General features: G+C 58.1%; 1 protein-coding gene and 1 long non-coding RNA gene across 3 annotated transcripts; one reads left to right on the top strand and one right to left on the bottom strand.

Annotated features, from left to right (window-relative positions):
- Positions 1-7,737: 7,737 nt before the first annotated feature.
- On the bottom strand, positions 7,738-15,814 carry uxt (ubiquitously-expressed, prefoldin-like chaperone). The gene is made up of 6 exons (XM_078538187.1): positions 15,697-15,814; positions 14,659-14,740; positions 13,646-13,713; positions 12,407-12,514; positions 11,327-11,390; positions 7,738-7,996 (listed from the first exon to the last, which is right to left on the bottom strand). Exons 1-6 carry the CDS (start codon positions 15,768-15,770, stop codon positions 7,934-7,936), a joined length of 459 nt encoding a protein of 152 aa, XP_078394313.1. The 5' UTR covers positions 15,771-15,814; the 3' UTR covers positions 7,738-7,933.
- An 846-nt stretch (positions 15,815-16,660) lies between these two features.
- LOC144678387 (uncharacterized) lies at positions 16,661-18,721 on the top strand. 2 transcript variants are annotated; one of them, XR_013576071.1, is made up of 4 exons: positions 16,661-16,724; positions 16,765-16,826; positions 16,867-17,300; positions 18,663-18,721. It is a non-coding gene; the product is annotated as an uncharacterized LOC144678387 (long non-coding RNA). The 2 variants fall into 2 exon arrangements; XR_013576070.1 differs by lacking the exon at positions 16,661-16,724 and having other exon boundaries at positions 16,731-16,826.
- The last annotated feature ends 102 nt before the right edge of the window (positions 18,722-18,823 follow it).

Genomic DNA, 18,823 nt, shown 5'->3' on the forward strand with positions numbered 1-18,823 from the left:
AGGGTGAGTGGGAGGGCGGTTTTAGAGAGGAGGAAGTTGAGGGGGATGCTGAAGGTGAGAGGGAGGGAGGGAGATGCTGGAGAGGAGGACGTTGTGGGTGATGCTAAGGGTGAGGGGGAGGGAGATATTGGAGCGGAGGGGGTTAAGATAATGCTGAGGGTGAGGGTGAGGGTGATATAGGAGAGGATGGGGTTGAGGGTGAGGGAGATGGAGATATTGTGGAGGAGAAGGCTGAGGGTGAGGGGAGGATGATATTGGTGAGGAGGAGGTTGAGGGAGATGCTGAGGGTGAGGGAGAGGGAGATATTGGAGAGGACGAGGTGGACTCTGAGGAGGAGGGTGAGTGGGATGCTGAGGGTGTGGGTGAGGATGACATTGGGGAGGAGGAGGTGGACTCTGAGGAGAAGGGTGAGGGTCAGGGAGATATTGGGGAGGAGGAGGGTGGGTGGGATGCTGAGGGTGTGGGTGAGGATGACATTTGGAGAGGAGGAGGTGGACTCTGAGGAGAAGGGTGAGGGTCAGGGAGATATTGGGGAGAAAGAGGGTGGGTGGGATGCTGAGGGTGAGGGGAAGGATAACATTGGAGAGGAGGGGTTTGAGGAGGAGTTTGAGGGTGAGGGCGAGGGAAATATTGGAGAGGAGGAGGTTGAGGGAGATGCTGAAGGTGAGGGGGAGGGAGATATTAGAGAGAAGGGGGTTGAGGGAGATGCTGAAGGTGAGGGGGATATTGGGAAGAGGAGGTTGAGGGAGATGCTGAGGGTGGGGTGGAGGAAGATATTGGAGAGGTAGAGGTTGAGGGTGATGCTGAGGGTGAGGGTAGGAAGATATTGGGGAGGAGGAGGAGTTTGAGGGTGATGCTGAGGGTGAGGGGAGGAGGATATTGGGGAGGAGGAGGAGGTTGAGGGTGATGCTGAGGGTGAGGGGAGGAGGATATTGGGGAGGAGGAGGTGGACTGTGAGGAGGAGGGTGAGTGGGGTGAGGGGAGTGTCAGACTGGGTTACATGTTCCTCTCTGATGAGGGGCCTGAACCCCCCCCCCCAAAGCAACCTGTGACTCGGAGGGAGAGATTGAGAGATACCCCAAGGGTACTGAGGGCAAGTGGGACAGTCTGACCCTCGCTGGGCATCGACAGATGTCATGGTTGTTGGGGGCGGTGAGGTGAGGGGGGTGGAATTGAAGGAGATGGTTCAAGGCTCAGGGTGTGGGGGAGGGGGCTGTCTGGAGACTCGCGAGGGAGGGGACTGTCTGGAGTCTCTCAAGGGGAGGGGGCTGTCTGGAGTCTCTCAGGGGGAGGGGGCTGTCTGGAGACTCGCGAGGGAGGGGGCTGTCTGGAGTCTCTCAAGGGGAGGGGGCTGTCTGGAGTCTCTCAGGGGGAGGGGGCTGTCTGGAGTCTCTCGAGAGGAGGGGGCTGTCTGGAGTCTCTCGAGAGGAGGGGGCTGTCTGGAGTCTCTCGGGGAGGGAGTCTCTCAGGGGTGGGGAGGGTAATTATTTAATCGGAGAGAAATGAAAGACTGGATGAAGCTGACAAGAATTTCACACGACTCTTGGCAAAATTGAGGGATTTCCGTGGCAACACCAATCCCATGGCAACACCGTTCCCCTGGCAACACCATTCCCGTGGCAACACCATTCCCCTGGCAACTCCATTCCCCTAGCAACACCATTCCCCTGGCAACACCATTCCCCTAGCAACACCATTCCCCTGGCAACTCCATTCCCATGACAACACCGAGGGATTCCCATGGCAACACCATTCCCATGGCAACAGCATTCCCCTGGCAACACCATTCCTATGGCAACACCGAGGGATTCCCATGGCAACACCATTCCCATGGCAACACCATTCCCCTAGCAACACCATTCCCCTAGCAACACCATTCCCCTGGCAACACCATTCCACCGCATATAAGAACCATTCACCCAGGAGCTGTCACCATGACAACGCCCCACTCCCACAATCCAATGCTGATCAACACCCGCCACCCACCCACCCCCAGACCCTTAATACCCCTCACCCACCCCCCAGACCCTTTATAACACTCACCCACCCTCCACACCCTTCATATTCCTCACCCACCCCCACTCCCTTCATACCCCTCACATCCCCCAGACCCTTTATACCCCTTACCCACCTCCCAAACCCTTTAAAACCCTCACCAAACCCCCAGACCCTTTTATACCCCTGACCCACCCCCATAAACTCTTTATACCCCTCAGCAATCCCCATAAACTCTTTATACATCTCACCTACCCCAGACCCTTTATCCCCCTCACCCATCCCCCACACCCTATAAAACCCTCACCCACTCCCCAGAACCTTTAAACCCCTCACCCACTCCCCCCAGTCCTTTTATACCCCTCACCCACCCCCCCAGACCCTATAAAACCCTCACCCACCCCCCAGACCATTTAAACCCCTCTCCCTCCCCTCAGTCCCTTTAAACCCCTCAACTACCCCCAGACCCTTAAGACCCCTCATGCATTCCCCCAGACCCTTTATACTCCTCAAACACCTCCCAGCCGCTTTATAACCCTCCCCCTCCAAGACCCTTTATAACCCTCCCCCAAGACCCTTCATATCCCTCACCAACCCCCACAGCCTTTATACCCCTCACCAATCCCCAGACACTTTATACCCCTCACCTACCCCAAACCCTTTATACTCCTCACCCACCCCCAAACCCTTTATACCCCTCACCCAACCCCCACATCCTTTATACCCCTCACCCACCCCCACATCCTTTATACCCCTCACCCAGCCCCAAACCCTTTATACCCCTCACCCAACCCCCACATCCTTTATACCCCTCACCCACCCCCACATCCTTTATACCCCTCACCAATCCCGACACTTTATACCCCTCACCCACCCCAAACCCTTTATACCCCTCACCCAGCCCCAAACCCTTTATACCCCTCACCCACCCCCACATCCTTTATACCCCTCACCAACCCCCAAACCCTTTATACCCCTCAGCCACCCCCAAGACCCTTTATACCCCTCACCCAACCCCCACACCCTTTTTACCCCTCAGCCAACCCCCAGACCCTTTATAGTCGTCATCAACCCCCAAACCCTTTTTAACCCTCACCAACCCCCAAACCCTTTATACCCCTCAGCCACCCCCAAGACCCTTTATACTCCTCACCCAACGCCCACACCCTTTATACCCCTTACCCATTCCCAAACCCTTTATACCCCTCAGCCACCCCACAGACCCTTTATATCCCTCACCAACCCCCCAGACCCTTTATACCCCTGACCCACCCCCATAAACCTTTTATACCCCTCACCCATCCCCATAAACTCTTTATACCTCTCACCCACCCCCCAGACCCTTTATACCCCTCACCCATCCCCAAACCCTTTATACCCCTCACCAACCCCCAAACCCTTTAAAACCCTCAGCCACCCCGAGACCTTTTATACCCCTCACCCACCCACCAAACCCTTACCCACCCCCAGACCCTTTATATCCCTCACCCACACCCTTTATAGTCCTCACCCACCCCCCAAACCCTTTATACCCCTCAGCCACACCCGAGACCTTTTATACCCCTCACCCACCCCCCAAACCCTTTAAAACCCTCACCCACCCCCAGACCCTTTATATCCCTCACCCACACCCTTTATAGTCCTCACCCACCCCCCAAACTCTTTAAAACCCTCACCCACCCCACTCCCTTCATACCCCTCACTCACCACCACCCCCGTGTCCATTATGCCCCTCACCCACTCGGAGTATCTAAGGCCAATCACCCCTTGCTGCACCCTTCTCCCCCAGCACCAAGCTGAGCTGCCGTGCGATGAATCAGTTGATCTTCCAGTAGGGCGTCATTTGGCCTCAGTGCCCCTGGGTTTCTATGTGTTGGGTGGGGGAGGGGAGGGGAGGGGGGGGGGGGGAGCGGGAGGGAGGAAGTTGGGAGGTGTACGTGGAACCGGGGGAGGGTGGGTGGTGGGGTTGAGCGTAGGGTTGAATCAGTCAGGGTTCCCTGCTCCTGGAGTCAGGGGTGCGATGCCCCACGTAGTTGAAGATCCAGCCGGCAAAGCACCTCGAGAGGGGAAAATCGGGAGGAAGGGTGCTTGTCGCGGGGGGGTTCATTAGCTTGACTTGATAGCTCAGCAGTCTAGCTCCTGAACGGACTCTCTTCCCCCCACCCCCCAACCCCACTGGGGGGAAGAGGAGCTTCCTTGCTAATGCAGAGGCCTCAGCAGGAGAGTGGGCAGAGAGAGAGAGGTTGATGAGGGGGAGGGGGGCCTTTTAGAAATGAAAGGGCAGCCTGGGGTTTCAGCTCAGTGACGACAGTCACTCCTCATTAATGTCAAACCAGAGTGTTTAACATCACACGCAGGTAACCACAGCAACACACCAGCCAAGTCCTCCAAGTTCTGGCTGGCTAATCAAACCATTTTCACAGATGAAAAGCTCGTTTGGATCAGCGTCAGCCTCCTGTGGAGCTCTATTCAAAACGAGAGGATCACAAACTGACTCCTCCTCACTCATCGGACTGATGTCACCGTCCCCCATCCAACACTCGCAGGACAGGTACAGCACGGGGTTAGATACAGAGTAAAGCTCCCTCTACACCATCCCCATCAAACACTCCCAGGACAGGTACAGCACGGGGTTAGATACAGAGTAAAGCTCCCTCTACACCGTCCCCATCAAACACTCCCAGGACAGGTACAGCACGGGGTTAGATACAGAGTAAAGCTCCCTCTACACCGTCCCCATCAAACACTCCCAGGACAGGTACAGCACGGGGTTAGATACAGAGTAAAGCTCCCTCTACACCGTCCCCATCAAACACTCCCAGGACAGGTACAGCGCAGGGTTAGATACAGAGTAAAGCTCCCTTAGTGCAACTTCATCTCCTCCTATCCCCATATAGTTCCCACGGTGCAGGGGACAGCAGGGGAAGGGCCCACGGTGCAGGGGACACCAGGGGAAGGCCCACAGTGCAGGGGACACCAGGGGAAGGGCCCACGGTGCAGGGGACACCAGGGGAAGGCCCACGGTGCAGGGGACACCAGGGGAAGGGCCCACGGTGCAGGGGACACCAGGGGAAGGGCCCACGGGGCAGGGACACCAGGGGAAGGGCCCACGGTGCAGCGGACACCAGGGGAAGGGCCCACGGTGCAGGGGACACCAGGGGAAGGGCCCACGGTGCAGGGGACACCAGGGGAAGGGCCCACGGTGCAGGGGACACCAGGGGAAGGGCTGAGTTAAGTGAAGAATTGCGTAGAACAGGGAGACTGAAGGGGGAGCAGTTTGATGGTGACTGTCTCCCAGGATAATGAGTCGGAGATCCTATAAATGAGACTTTATTCCAACCCAGTGATGATGACATAGAAAAACACAGAATGACCAGCACAGAAACAGGCCATTCAGCCCCTCTGCTCCATGCTGGTGTCTTCTCCCGCATTTCTCTATCTCCCCCCATCTCCATACCCTTCTATCCCTTTCCCCCTCGTGTGTTTATCCAGCCTCCCCCCCCCCTTAAACACATCGACACGATTCACCTCGACCACTCCCTGTGGGAGCGAGTTCCACATTCTCCCCGCTCTCTGGGTAAAGACGTTTCTCCTGAATTCCCCGCACCCCCGATTGGATTTATTAGGGACTGTCTTATATCGATGGCGCCCCCCTTAGTTCTGGTCTCTCCCACACCCACCAGTGGAAACATCTTCTCTACGTCGACCCTATCGAAACTCTCTCCATCGTTTTGAAGAGCTCGATCAGGTCACCCCCACCCCCACCCCCCAGCCTTCTCTTTTCTAGAGACCAGAGCCCCGGTATGTTCAATCTTTCCCGATGGTGATCACCTCTCCGTTCTGCGGTCGGTCGGCTCTGCGCGAGGCAGTGAGAGAGATACACTCTGTTCCTCTCACTCCGACCCCGTAGCTGAGAAACTGCTGAGACACAGCTCCAGTTAGTCAGCACGTTGACAGGTGAGAATGACTGCCAAGTGCAGGCTGTTCTTTCCTGTCGATCAGCTGGACAGACTCTGCTGCTGGTGGGCGGTGAACATTTCAGATCCATTAACTTGACCTCTGCCCACGCTCCCCTATCTACCGGGGATATCCATCGTTTTAAGTCTTCACCATTCCCCACCATCTCGCTGACCGATCGGCACAGAACGACTCCATCGCAAACAGGGCCGCACCTTGACACTGCAATCGGATCTGTATTCCGGACCTCCGCACTCAGCCTGGTCCCACACCGCCCCAGGTAGCGGATAACTGGTTAACCCGCCCGGTGACAGGAAATACCGACCCCGGGCAGGATTTCAACCCCCAATCCCCAGCCCTGGGATCTTTTACATCCACCCGAGGGGACAGACCAGGGCTTCGGTTTAACGTATCATCCTGAAAGATGGCGTCTCCCACAGTGCGGCGCTCCCTCAGCACTGTCCCTCCGACAGTGCGGCGCTCCCTCAGCACTGACCCTCCGACAGTGCGGCGCTCCCTCAGCACTGACCCTCCAACAGTGCGGCGCTCCCTCAGCACTGACCCTCCAACAGTGCAGCGCTCCCTCAGCACTGACCCTCCGACAGTGCGGCGCTCCCTCAGTACTGACCCTCCGACAGTGCGGCGCTCCCTCAGCACTGACCCTCTGACAGTGCGGCGCTCCCTCAGCACTGACCCTCCGACAGTGTTGTGCTCCCTCAGCACTGACCCTCCCACAGTGCTGCACTCCCTCAGCAGACCCTCCGACAGTGCGGCGCTCCCTCAGCACTGACCCTCCAACAGTGCGGCGCTCCCTCAGCACTGACCCTCCCACAGTGCGGCGCTCCCTCAGCACTGACCCCTCCGACAGTGCGGCACTCCCTCAGCACTGACCCTCCGATAGTGCGGCGCTCCCTCAGCACTGACCCTCCGACAGTGCTGCACTCCCTCAGCACTGACCCTCCGACAGTGCGGCGCTCCCTCAGCACTGACCCCTCCGACAGTGCGGCGCTCCCTCAGTACTGACCCTCCGACAGTGCAGCATAAGATGTAGGAGTAGAAGTAGGCCGTTCGGCCCATTAGGTCACTGAGTGTGGAAAACATACCCCAGTGAGAGTCAGTGTGTGTGTGTGACCCGTACCCCAGTGAGAGTCAGTGTGTGTGTGGGACCCGTACCCCAGTGAGAGTCGGTGTGTGTGTGTTGGACCCGTACCCCAGTGAGAGTTAGTGTGTGTGTGGGACCCGTACCCCAGTGAGAGTCAGTGTGTGTGTGTGACCCGTACCCCAGTGAGAGTCAGTGTGTGTGTGGGACCCGTACCCCAGTGAGAGTCCGTGTGTGTGTGTGACCCGTACCCCAGTGAGAGTCAGTGTGTGTGGGGCCCGTACCCCAGTGAGAGTCAGTGTGTGTGGGACCCGTACCCCAGTGAGAGTCAGTGTGTGTGTGACCCGTACCCCAGTGAGAGTCAGTGTGTGTGTGACCCGTACCCCAGTGAGAGTCAGTGTGTGTGTGTGACCCGTACCCCAGTGAGAGTCAGTGTGTGTGGGACCCGTACCCCAGTGAGAGTCAGTGTGTGTGTGTGACCCGTACCCCAGTGAGAGTCAGTGTGTGTGTGGGACCCGTACCCCAGTGAGAGTCAGTGTGTGTGTGTGACCCGTACCCCAGTGAGAGTCAGTGTGTGTGGGGCCCGTACCCCAGTGAGAGTCAGTGTGTGTGGGACCCGTACCCCAGTGAGAGTCAGTTCCCTGAAGCGAGGCAGTGACAAGGGAACAGTATTGTGCGCTAAGAGATTTACACTTGGGGAAATGAGTTTTATAAATATTTAAACAGCTGAGGTATTCCAGAAGTTACAAAAGCCCCTCAGCACCTCCTATGCTGCCGTTCTATTATCTTACAGAGTCATATACACATTGACAGCTGTTCAGCTGTTCCTTCCAGCCTCCACTCCACTCTCGTCCTCCTCCCCTTCCTCGAGGCTAGGGTCCTTCAGAAAATCTCCCTCCGGTTCTCCGCTGGTAAATCGGTGAATCCCTGGAGTTCACAGAGAGCCTGCAATTGGGAGGAACCGCAGCGAGTGCCGTGAATAACCCATTCCCTTCAGTGACCAACAACACCCCACTCAGGATAGGCCAGGGCAAGGACAGGCCAGAGTCCCCCAGTCTCTCCGAGACCCAGAGTCCCCCAGTCTCTCCGAGACCCAGAGTCCCCCAGTCTCTCCGAGACCCAGAATCCCCCAGTCTCTCCGAGACCCCGACTCCTGAACACCCCAACTCACCCCGGGACCCCAACTCACCGACCACCCCCACCCACCCACACCCCAACACCCACCGCCCGAACACCCCAACTCACCAACCACCCCCACCCACCCACACCCCAACTCTCCCCGGGACCCCAACTCACCGACCACCCCCACCCACCCACACCCCAACACCCACCGCCCGAACACCCCAACTCACCAACCACCCCCACCCACCCACACCCCAACTCTCCCCGGGACCCCAACTCACCGACCACCCCCACCCACCCACACCCCAACACCCACCGCCCGAACACCCCAACTCACCGACCACCCCCATCCACCCAACACCCCAACTCTCCCCGGGACCCCAACTCACCGACCACCCCCACCCACCCACACCCCAACACCCACCGCCCGAACACCCCAACTCACCGACCACCCCCACCCACCCAACACCCCAACTCTCCCCGGGACCCCAACTCACCGACCACCCCCAGCCCACCCCACACCCACCCACACCCCACCGCCCGAACACCCCAACTCTCCCCGGGACCCCAACTCACCGACCACCCCCACCCACCCACACCCCAACTGTCCCCGGGACCCCAACTCACCGACCACCCACACCCACCCACACCCCAACTCTCCCCGGGACCCCAACTCACCGACCACCCCCACCCACCCACACCCCAACTGTCCCCGGGACCCCAACTCACCGACCACCCACACCCACCCACACCCCAACTCTCCCCGGGACCTCAACTCAACGACCACCCCCACCCACCCCACACCCCAACTCTCCCCGGGACCCCAACTCACCGACCACCCCCACCCACCCACACCCCAACACCCACCGCCCGAACACCCCAACTCACCGACCACCCCCACCCACCCAACACCCCAACTCTCCCTGGGACCCCAACTCACCGACCACCCCCAGCCCATCCCACACCCACCCACACCCCACCGCCCGAACACCCCAACTCTCCCCGGGACCCCAACTCACCGACCACCCCCAGCCCACCCACACCCACCCACACCCCACCGCCCGAACACCCCAACTCTCCCCGGGACCCCAACTCACCGACCACCCCCAGCCCACCCCACACCCACCCACACCCCCACCGCCCGAACACCCCAACTCACCGAACACCCCCACCCACCCACACCCCACCGCCCGAACACCCCAACTCTCCCCGGGACCCCAACTCACTGACCACCCCCAGCCCACCCCACACCCACCCACACCCCACCGCCCGAACACCCCAACTCTCCCCGGGACCCCAACTCACCACCCACCCACACCCCAACACCCACCGCCCGAACACCCCAACTCTCCCCGGGACCCCAACTCACCACCCACCCACACCCCAACACCCACCGCCCGAACACCCCAACTCTCCCAGGGACCCCAACTCACCACCCACCCACACCCCAACACCCACCGCCCAAACACCCCAACTCTCCCCAGGACCCCAACTCACCACCCACCCTCACCCACACCCCAACTCTCCCCGGGACCCCAACTCACCACCCACCCACACCCCAACACCCACCGCCCGAACACCCCAACTCTCCCCAGGACCCCAACTCACCAACCGCCCTCACCCACACCCACACCCCAATTCTCCCCGGGACACCAACTCACCGACCACCCCCACCCACACCCCACTGCCTGAACACCCCAACTCACCAACCACCCCCACCCACCCTCACCGCCCGAACACCCCAACTCACCCAGGGACCCCAACTCACCGACCACCCCCACCCCACCCACACCCACCCACACCCCACCGCCCGAACACCCCAACTCTCCCCGGGACCCCAACTCACTGACCACCCCCAGCCCACCCCACACCCACCCACACCCCACCGCCCGAACACCCCAACTCTCCCCGGGACCCCAACTCACCACCCACCCACACCCCAACACCCACCGCCCGAACACCCCAACTCACCACCCACCCACACCCCAACACCCATCGCCCGAACACCCCAACTCTCCCAGGGACCCCAACTCACCACCCACCCACACCCCAACACCCACCGCCCAAACACCCCAACTCTCCCCAGGACCCCAACTCACCACCCACCCTCACCCACACCCCAACTCTCCCCGGGACCCCAACTCACCACCCACCCACACCCCAACACCCACCGCCCGAACACCCCAACTCTCCTCAGGACCCCAACTCACCAACCACCCTCACCCACACCCCAATTCTCCCCGGGACACCAACTCACCGACCACCCCCACCCACACCCCACTGCCTGAACACCCCAACTCACCAACCACCCCCACCCACCCTCACCGCCCGAACACCCCAACTCACCCAGGGACCCCAACTCACCGACCACCCCCACCCCACCCACACCCCACCGCCCGAATACCTCAACTCTCCCAGGGACCCTCTCCGAGGACCCCCTCTTACCAAGCCCTCCAACTACCGAACACCCCAAGTCTGCCTGAGACCCCCGAGTACCCCAACTCCCACATACAAACCCATGCTCTGCTATCTCACCTTCTGTGCCCCTTCTCGTCCCTCAGACCTCTCGAACCCCTTACTCCTCACACCCCTGACCCCTCCGGCCCCTGGTCCCTCCAGCCCCTGGTCCCTCCTGCCCTTGGTCCCTCCGGCCCCTGGTCCCTCCTGCCCCTTGTCCCTCATACCCCTGGTCCCTCATACCCCTGGTCCCTCCTGCCCCTGGTCCCTCCTGCCCCTGGTCCCTCATACCCCTGGTCCCCCCTGCCCCTGGTCCCTCCTGCCCCTGGTCCCTCCTGCCCTTGGTCCCTCCTGCCCCTGGTCCCTCCTGCCCCTGGTCCCTCCTGCCCTTGGTCCCTCATACCCCTGGTCCCTCATACCCCTGGTCCCTCCTGCCCTTGGTCCCTCCTGCCGCTGGTCCCTCCTGCCCCTGGTCCCTCCTGCCGCTGGTCCCTCCTGCCGCTGGTCCCTCCTGCCGCTGGTCCCTCATACCCCTGGTCCCTCCTCCCCCTGACTCCTCACGCCCCTGACTCCTCATACCCCTGGTCCCTCCTGCCCCGGTCCCTCCTGCCCCTGGTCCCTCCTGCCCCTGGTCCCTCCTGCCCCTGTTCCCTCGCATCCACTACTTCCCTCCCGATTCACTCAGCGACTGCTCACCTCCAGCACCATTCGGATGTTGCCCTTAATCTTGGCTGCGTCTTTCGACAGCTTCTCTGCCAACCTAGGAAGAGAGGGTGAAGCCGTGAGTTAGACAGGGGCTGCCAGTCTCATTCTGGGGGTGCGCTCCCTCACTATCTCCCTTCTCTTGACACATCCCGCCCCAGCCTCTAGAGACTCAGCAAGGAAGTGAACCACCTCCTGTGATACTGAGTCACTCAGGCAGTGAAGATGACATTGCCAATCTCCACTGGTTAGAGTCATACCCAGCACAAAGGAAGATGGTTGTGGTTGTTGGAGGTCAGTCATCTCAGCTCCAGGATATCACTGCAGGAGTTCCTCAGGGTAGTGTCCTCGGCCCAACCATCTTCAGCTGCTTCATCAATGACCTTCCTTCCATCGTAAGGTCAGAAGTGGGGATGTTCGCTGATGACTGCATAATGTTCAGCACCATTCGCAACTCCTCAGATACTGAAGCAGTCCATGTCCAAATGCAGCAAGACCTGGACAATATCCAGGCTTGGGGCTGACAAGTGGCTAGTAACATTCACGCCTCACAAGTGTCAGGCAATGACCATCTCCAACAAGAGAGAATCCAAACATCGCCCCTTGACATTCAATGGCATTAACATCACTGAATCCCCCACTATCAACTTCCTGGGGGTTACCATTGACCAGAAACTGAACTGGACCCAGCCATATAAATACTGTGGCTACAAGAGCAGGTCAGAGGCTGGGAATCCTGCGGAGAGTAACTCACCTCCTGACTCCCCAAAGCCTGTCCCCCATCTACAAGGCACAAGTCAGGAGTGTGATGGAATACTCTCTGTTTGCCTGGATGAGTGCGGCTCCCACAACACTCAAGAAGCTCGACACCGTCCAGGGCAAAGCAGCCCCGCTTGATGGGCACCCCATCCACAAACATTCACTCCCTCCACCACCGACACACAGGGTGAAGGGTGGGAGGGGGTGGAGTACCACCCTCTCCTTGATGCCAAGGCTGCCCAGGGTCTCGGCCCCTGTTTGACGCTCTCGGTGTTGACGAGGGGTTCTGGTGAAGCAGTCACGGGTTAAACTTACTCAGTCAGCTGAAGGGATTTCCTCTCGATAAAGCTCAGTGCTTCAGGGAACGTGAGCTCAACAAAGAATCCATACCCCACGGACACGAAAATCATCGAGGCGTCAGGCCTGAAATACATTCGGTTAGACATTCCTCAGGGTACGACACTCCAGGACAAATACACACCAGTTTACAGCTAGGGCACTATCTGAAGGGATCAAATCACAGTGTAAATGCCTCAGGAACAGGAGGAGGCCATTCAGCCCCTCTCGAGCCTGTTACATTAATTCCAGAGCTCAGGGCCCCCTCCCAGGCAGCTGAAGGCCCGGCCGCCAATGGCGGAGCGATGGGAATCGGGGGATGGTCAAGAGGCCGGAATTGGAGGAGCGCAGAGATCTCGGAGGGTTGTAGGAGGGTTACAGAGATAGGGAGGGTTGTAGGGGACTGGAGGAGGTTACAGAGATAGGGAGGGGTTGTAGGGGCTGGAGGAGGTTACAGAGATAGGGAGGGTTGTAGGGGCTGGAGGAGGTTACAGAGATAGGGAGGTTTGTAGGGGCTGGAGGAGGTTACAGAGATAGGGAGGGGTGTAGGGGCTGGAGGAGGTTACAGAGATTGGGAGGGGTGTAGGGGCTGGAGGAGGTTACAGAGATAGGGAGGGTTGTAGGGGCTGGAGGAGGTTACAGAGATAGGGAGGGGTGTAGGGGCTGGAGGAGGTTACAGAGATAGGGAGGTTTGTAGGGGCTGGAGGAGGTTACAGAGATAGGGAGGGTTGTAGGGGCTGGAGGTGGTTACAGAGATAGGGAGGGGTGTAGGGGCTGGAGGAGGTTACAGAGATAGGGAGGGGTGTAGGGGCTGGAGGAGGTTACAGAGATAGGGAGGGGTGTAGGGGCTGGAGGAGGTTACAGAGATAGGGAGGGTTGTAGGGGCTGGAGGAGGTTACAGAGATAGGGAGGGGGTGAGGAGGGATTTGAAAACGAGGGTGACATTTGAAAATGGAGGTGTTTCCGGACCGGGAGCCAGTGTGGGTCAGCGAGCACAGGGGGGGTGACGGGTGAAGGGGACTCGGTGTGAGTTCGGACACACTTTCCTATTGGATCCTGTACGCTGATGGCACATCCTCAGGAGGATGGAGGGGGGACTGGGACCTTTACTCTTGCAGCTCCAGGAGGGAGGGGGACCAACCCAGAATCAGCAAGTGTCCGGTTATTCTGCCGTTTTCCCCAATGATGGGAGGACAGTCAGCTCTTGTGCATACTCACACCCTGGCCTGCACGTAGAAATTACAGCCCAGGTCGACCTCTGTCTTCAGCTCCTTGCTCTCCGACTCCTGTGAAACCACAAGACATTTCGTGAGAAACTTTCACCACCTCTGGACATCCCAAAGTCCCTCACGGACAACAAAGGGTATTTTTTTTACTGAGTTGCGCCCCCTGTTGTAATGCAGGGAACTGAGCACCCAATTTGTGCACAGCAAGCTCCCACTAACAGCAACGTGATGGCAAGCAAAGAATCTAAGAAATAGAGGCAGGAGTCGACTATATGGCCACCGACCATTTCAATCTGTTTCTGCTGATGGTGTTTGAGAGATAAATATTGGCCCCAGGACACCGGGGAGTACTCCCCCCTGCACTCCCTCAGCGCTGACCCTCCGACAGTGCGGCGCTCCCTCAGCACTGACCCTCCGACAGTGCGGCGCTCCCTCAGCACTGACCCTCCGACAGTGCGGTGCTCCCTCAGCACTGACCCTCCGACAGTGCGGCGCTCCCTCAGCACTGACCCTCCGACAGTGGAACAGTTACTTCAGGAACAGGAGGAGGCCATTCAGCCCCTCTCAAGCTTGTTACACAGGAACAGGAGGCCAGTTAGCCTCTCTCGAGCCTGTTCGACCATTCAACTAGATCATGGCTGGTCTGTCTCTTAACTCCATTTACCCACATTGGTTTCACAACCCTTTAGCCAACAAATAGGAGGGGAGGAATGTTTTCTGCTCTGATCACTGTCTACTTCTCCCTCTGCTGAGTTCCTGAATCGATGTCCGTGGAATTGTGTGACGCCTCCTGAGGTTGAATATCTGAGCACCACGGCCTGGGCGTGTACGTGTGAGTTGGGTACAGGGGCGTGAATCCAGAGGGAGGCCAATACATGAGGGGGACACATCCCTGGGAGTCAGTGCCCGCTGGGAGACCTGACACGGTGTAAGGTGTTGGTCCTGAGTACAGGGGAGGCCATTTCGCACCTGGTTGAATAGTTCCAGGGATGTGTGTGCACGCACCTGTAGCCGCTCGATGACATTCTTCAGCTCGAGATACTGCGCAATCTTCTCGTAGACCTCATCGCGCTGTTCCAGAACTTTCCTGTGGGGACAGCGAGACGAGAGGGAGGTGAGTGAAGAGTTACTCGGGGTTATCCTTCGTTCAGCTTGGGACTGGGCTGGCTGACCGGCGCTGCTCCGTCCTGCTTATCTGAGTCTCGAAGCCAAGCCAGCGCAGAGGCGTGCGGCCAGGACGCTGACCCGCAGCGCTCCAGCCTGGGGTGGGGGGGGGGGCTGAGACACGGGATAGCAGAGTCAGGCCAGGGCCCCTTCGGGTGTGGGGCTGGGGGCTGTGGCCACGCTTGGGATCAGGCTGTGTGGGAGCGCAGGGGAGGGAATGGTCAGTGACGGCCAATAAACAGGTCCGGCCAGAGGAGTCACAGGCTACATGACCTGTACTCCAGACGGCCATGTGACCGGAACTCCAGACGGCCATGTGACCCAGTCCCAGACGGCCATGTGACTGGTACTCCAGACGGCCATGTGACCCAGTCCCAGACACCCATGTGACTGGTACTCTAGAAGGTCATGTGACTGGTACTCCAGATGGCCATGTGACCCGGTCCCAGGCAGCCATGTGACTGGTACTCCAGACGGCCATGTGACCCGGTCCCAGACGGCCATGTGACTGGTACTCCAGACGGCCATGTGACCCAGTTCCAGAGGGCCATGTGACCCGGTTCCAGACGGCCATGTGACCCGGTTCCAGACGGCCATGTGACTAGAGCTCCAGGCAGCCATGTGACCTCGGCCAGTGTCCAGACCACCTGCCCCAGACATCCTCCTCACTCACTCCTCCCCCTCCCTCCACCTACTCCCCTTCCCTCCCTCTACACCCTCCCTCCACCCCTACCCTCTCCCTCCCTCTACACCCTCCCTCCACCCCTACCCCCTCCCTCCCTCTACACCCTCCCTCCACCCCTACCCCCTCCCTCCACCCCTACCCCCTCCCTCCACCTACCCCCCTCCTTCCCTCCATTTACCCCCTCCCCCACTCACTGCAGGTCTCTCTTTAAAACCTCATTGACAAAAGCCTCATATTCTAGAACCTTCCTCCCCACTCCCGCAGCCATCACTGCGCATGGACGAGAGACAGAGCGGGAACGGATTGGGCGAACCAAGGCAGCACCTCGCATCTGATTGGGGGATGCCGGGCACAGCTGATTGGCCAAGCACAAAGGGGAGCTAGGGCCGATTGGCTGACCCGGGTAGAGTGGGCGCGGCCATCGACCCAGAACCCGGAACGCTGATTAGGCAAAGTTCGGGCGCCTATTCTGATTGGGCCGGATGCGGCGGACGCCCGGCTCTGATTGGCTGAATCTGAGATGGCCGCCCGCCAGGCGATTGGCCAGCAGGCGCTGGCATCTGCGTCCCAGAGCGTGATACGGGGCGGGGCGGGGGAAAGGGCACGTGATCGCTGTTTTTTTTGAATTAGCGGGTTCGATTGGATGAAGGGAAAAAAGAGCCTTAAAAAAATGAGACACGGACGTTGATTGGCTAAAGCCGGCATGGCAACAGCAGCTGATTGGTCCGTGAAAAAACCCCAAAGAGAAAGGCGGAAAATATGAGAAAATCCAATTTTGAAAAGTAAATTCGTCATCAAATAAAAAATAAAATAGTTAATAAATAAATTAAATAAATATTTCCCCGATGCTGGAAATCAAAGTCGACAAAAAAATATCCACTTCCGGGGTCGCGCGGGTGACAGGATTTGGATTTTTAAAAAATGTTAACGGATTTTAACGGTCGCCGAATTTGAGCCGCTCGAGGCCCAGTCCCGCCACTCGAGGCCCAGGCCCCGCGGCCTAGTCCCGTCACTCGAGGCCCAGGCCCCGCGGCCTAGTCCCGGCACTCGAGGCCCAGGCCCCGCGGCCTAGTCCCGTCACCCGAGGCCCAGGCTCCACGACCTAGTCCCGTCACTCGAGGCCCAGGCCCAACGGCCTAGTCCCGTCACCCGAGGCCCAGGCTCCACGGCCTAGTCCCATCACTCGAGGCCCAGGCCCCGCGACCTAGTCCCGTCACTCAAGGTCCAGGCCCTGCGGCCTAGTCCGGCCACTCGAGGCCCAGGCCCCGCGGCCTAGTCCCGTCACTCGAGGCCCAGGCCCCGCGGCCTAGTCCCGTCACTCAAGGTCCAGGCCCTGCGGCCTAGTCCGGCCACTCGAGGCCCAGGCCCCGCGGCCTAGTCCCGTCACTCGAGGCCCAGGCCCCGCGGCCTAGTCCCGTCACTCGAGGCCCAGGCCCCGCGGCCTAGTTCGGCCACTCGAGGCCCAGGCCCCGCGGCCTAGTCCCGTCACTCGAGGCCCAGGCCCCGCGGCCTAGTCCGGCCACTCGAGGCCCAGGCCCCGCGGCCTAGTCCCGTCACTCGAGGCCCAGGCCCCGCGGCTTAGTCCGGCCACTCGAGGCCCAGGCCCCGCGGCCTAGTCCCCCCTGCCTGGTCCGATGGCCAAGCCGGGGGCCGAGCTCCTGCTGCTGGACTCCAATATCCGCCTCTGGGTCGTCCTCCCCATTGTCCTGATCAGCTTCTCGGTGGGGCTGATCCGCCATTACCTGAGCCGCTTGTTACAGGGGGAGAGGCGAGTGGAACTGGAGCAGCTTTCAGACAGGTTAATAATAAACCGGTTCATAACAACCCAGTCAATACAAACAAACCGGCTGATATAACCTAACCCGGTTAATATAACCTAACCCGGTTAATGTAACCTAACCCGGTTAATATAACCAAAGACTATAACCTAACCCGGTCAATGTTATCTAACCCGTTTAATATAACCAAAGACTATAACCTAACCCGGTCAATGTAACCTAACCCGGTTAATATAACCAAAGACTATAACCTAACCCGGTCAATATAACCAAAGACTATAACCTAACCCGGTCAATGTAACCTAACCCGGTTAATATAACCAAAGACTATAATCTAACCCGGTCAATGTTATCTAACCCGGTTAATATAACCAAAGACTATAACCTAACCCGGTCAATATAACCAAAGACTATAACCTAACCTGGTCAATGTAACATAACCCCGTTAATATAACTAAAAACTATAACCTAATCTGGTCAGTGTAACCTAACCCGGTTGATATAACCAAAGACTATAACCTAACCCGGTCAATGTTATCTAACCCGGTAATATATAGCCAAAGACTATAACCTAACCCGGTGAATGTAACCTAAACTGGTTAATATAACCAAACCCAGTCATTGTAATCATACCCAGTCAGTTTGACTCACCCAGGTCAATAGAAGCAAACCCAGTCCATATAACCTAACCTGGTTAACAGTAGCTTTCAGACAGGTTAATGTCAAGTTTATCACAACCTGGTTAATATAACCTCAATCTGATTAATATAATTAATTCAGAATCTAACTTAACCTGGTTAACATGAGCAGCTTTCAGACAGGGTCTGTCAATAACGACAAGTTTACCACACCTAGTTAAACTATCCTGGTTAATATTGCCTAAATCTGGTTAACATAATCTAACTCGGGGAATCTAACTTAACCTGGTTAACATGAGCAGCTTTCAGACAGGTTAATGTCAATAATGACAAGTTAACTTGGTTAATCTATCCTCATTAATTGACAACGACGGGTCGACAATCAGCTGGTTAATATAGCCGGATTAATAATAGTTAAACTGGATGAGAGAAAAAAGGCCTCCAAGCCTGCAGCATGGCACCAGCCAGGAGATATAAACTGGTCGATAACAATAACCGGTTAATGGAACATAATCTGGTTAATGTAACAGATAGAGCAGGTTCCGGGTGGATATCGGCTGCCAGGCTGGGGAGGGTGGTGGGGAAAGAGCTCTATAACATCCCTCAGAGAGGATAGCCAGAGAATATAATACAGCCTGGTCAATAACCGTTCAACTGGTTGATATAACATGTGCTTCTCTCTGTCTAACACCCCCACCACCAGCACCGTGTTTAATAGGAGACTCTGTTTCTCTGTGATTTCAGTCAGGTGCTCGAGAGAAGCCGGAACTTGCGTGAACATGGGAAGTATCTCCCTCGGCAGGTGAGGAGAGACTGATCACATTCAGAGATTTTACTCTAGAAAAGAGGAGGCTGAGAGGGGGGGTGACCTGATCGAGCTCTTTAAAACGATGGAGGGGGTTTCG

This window comes from Cetorhinus maximus, unplaced genomic scaffold (genome assembly GCF_964194155.1).
Source record: "Cetorhinus maximus unplaced genomic scaffold, sCetMax3.hap1.1 HAP1_SCAFFOLD_4151, whole genome shotgun sequence".
NCBI lineage: Eukaryota > Metazoa > Chordata > Chondrichthyes > Lamniformes > Cetorhinidae > Cetorhinus > Cetorhinus maximus.

What these genes read in the sequence shown, in the direction of transcription:
- uxt (XM_078538187.1), bottom strand. Translation starts at nt 15,770, where the DNA reads ATGGCTGCGGGAGTGGGGAGGAAGGTTCTAGAATATGAGGCTTTTGTC. An exon ending in GTTTTAAAGAGAGACCTGCA is followed by an intron (nt 14,741 to 15,696) that starts GTGAGTGGGGGA and finishes CTGTCCCCACAG; the next exon opens with GAAAGTTCTGGAACAGCGCG. An exon ending in ACATCCGAATGGTGCTGGAG is followed by an intron (nt 7,997 to 11,326) that starts GTGAGCAGTCGC and finishes TCCCAATTGCAG; the next exon opens with GCTCTCTGTGAACTCCAGGG.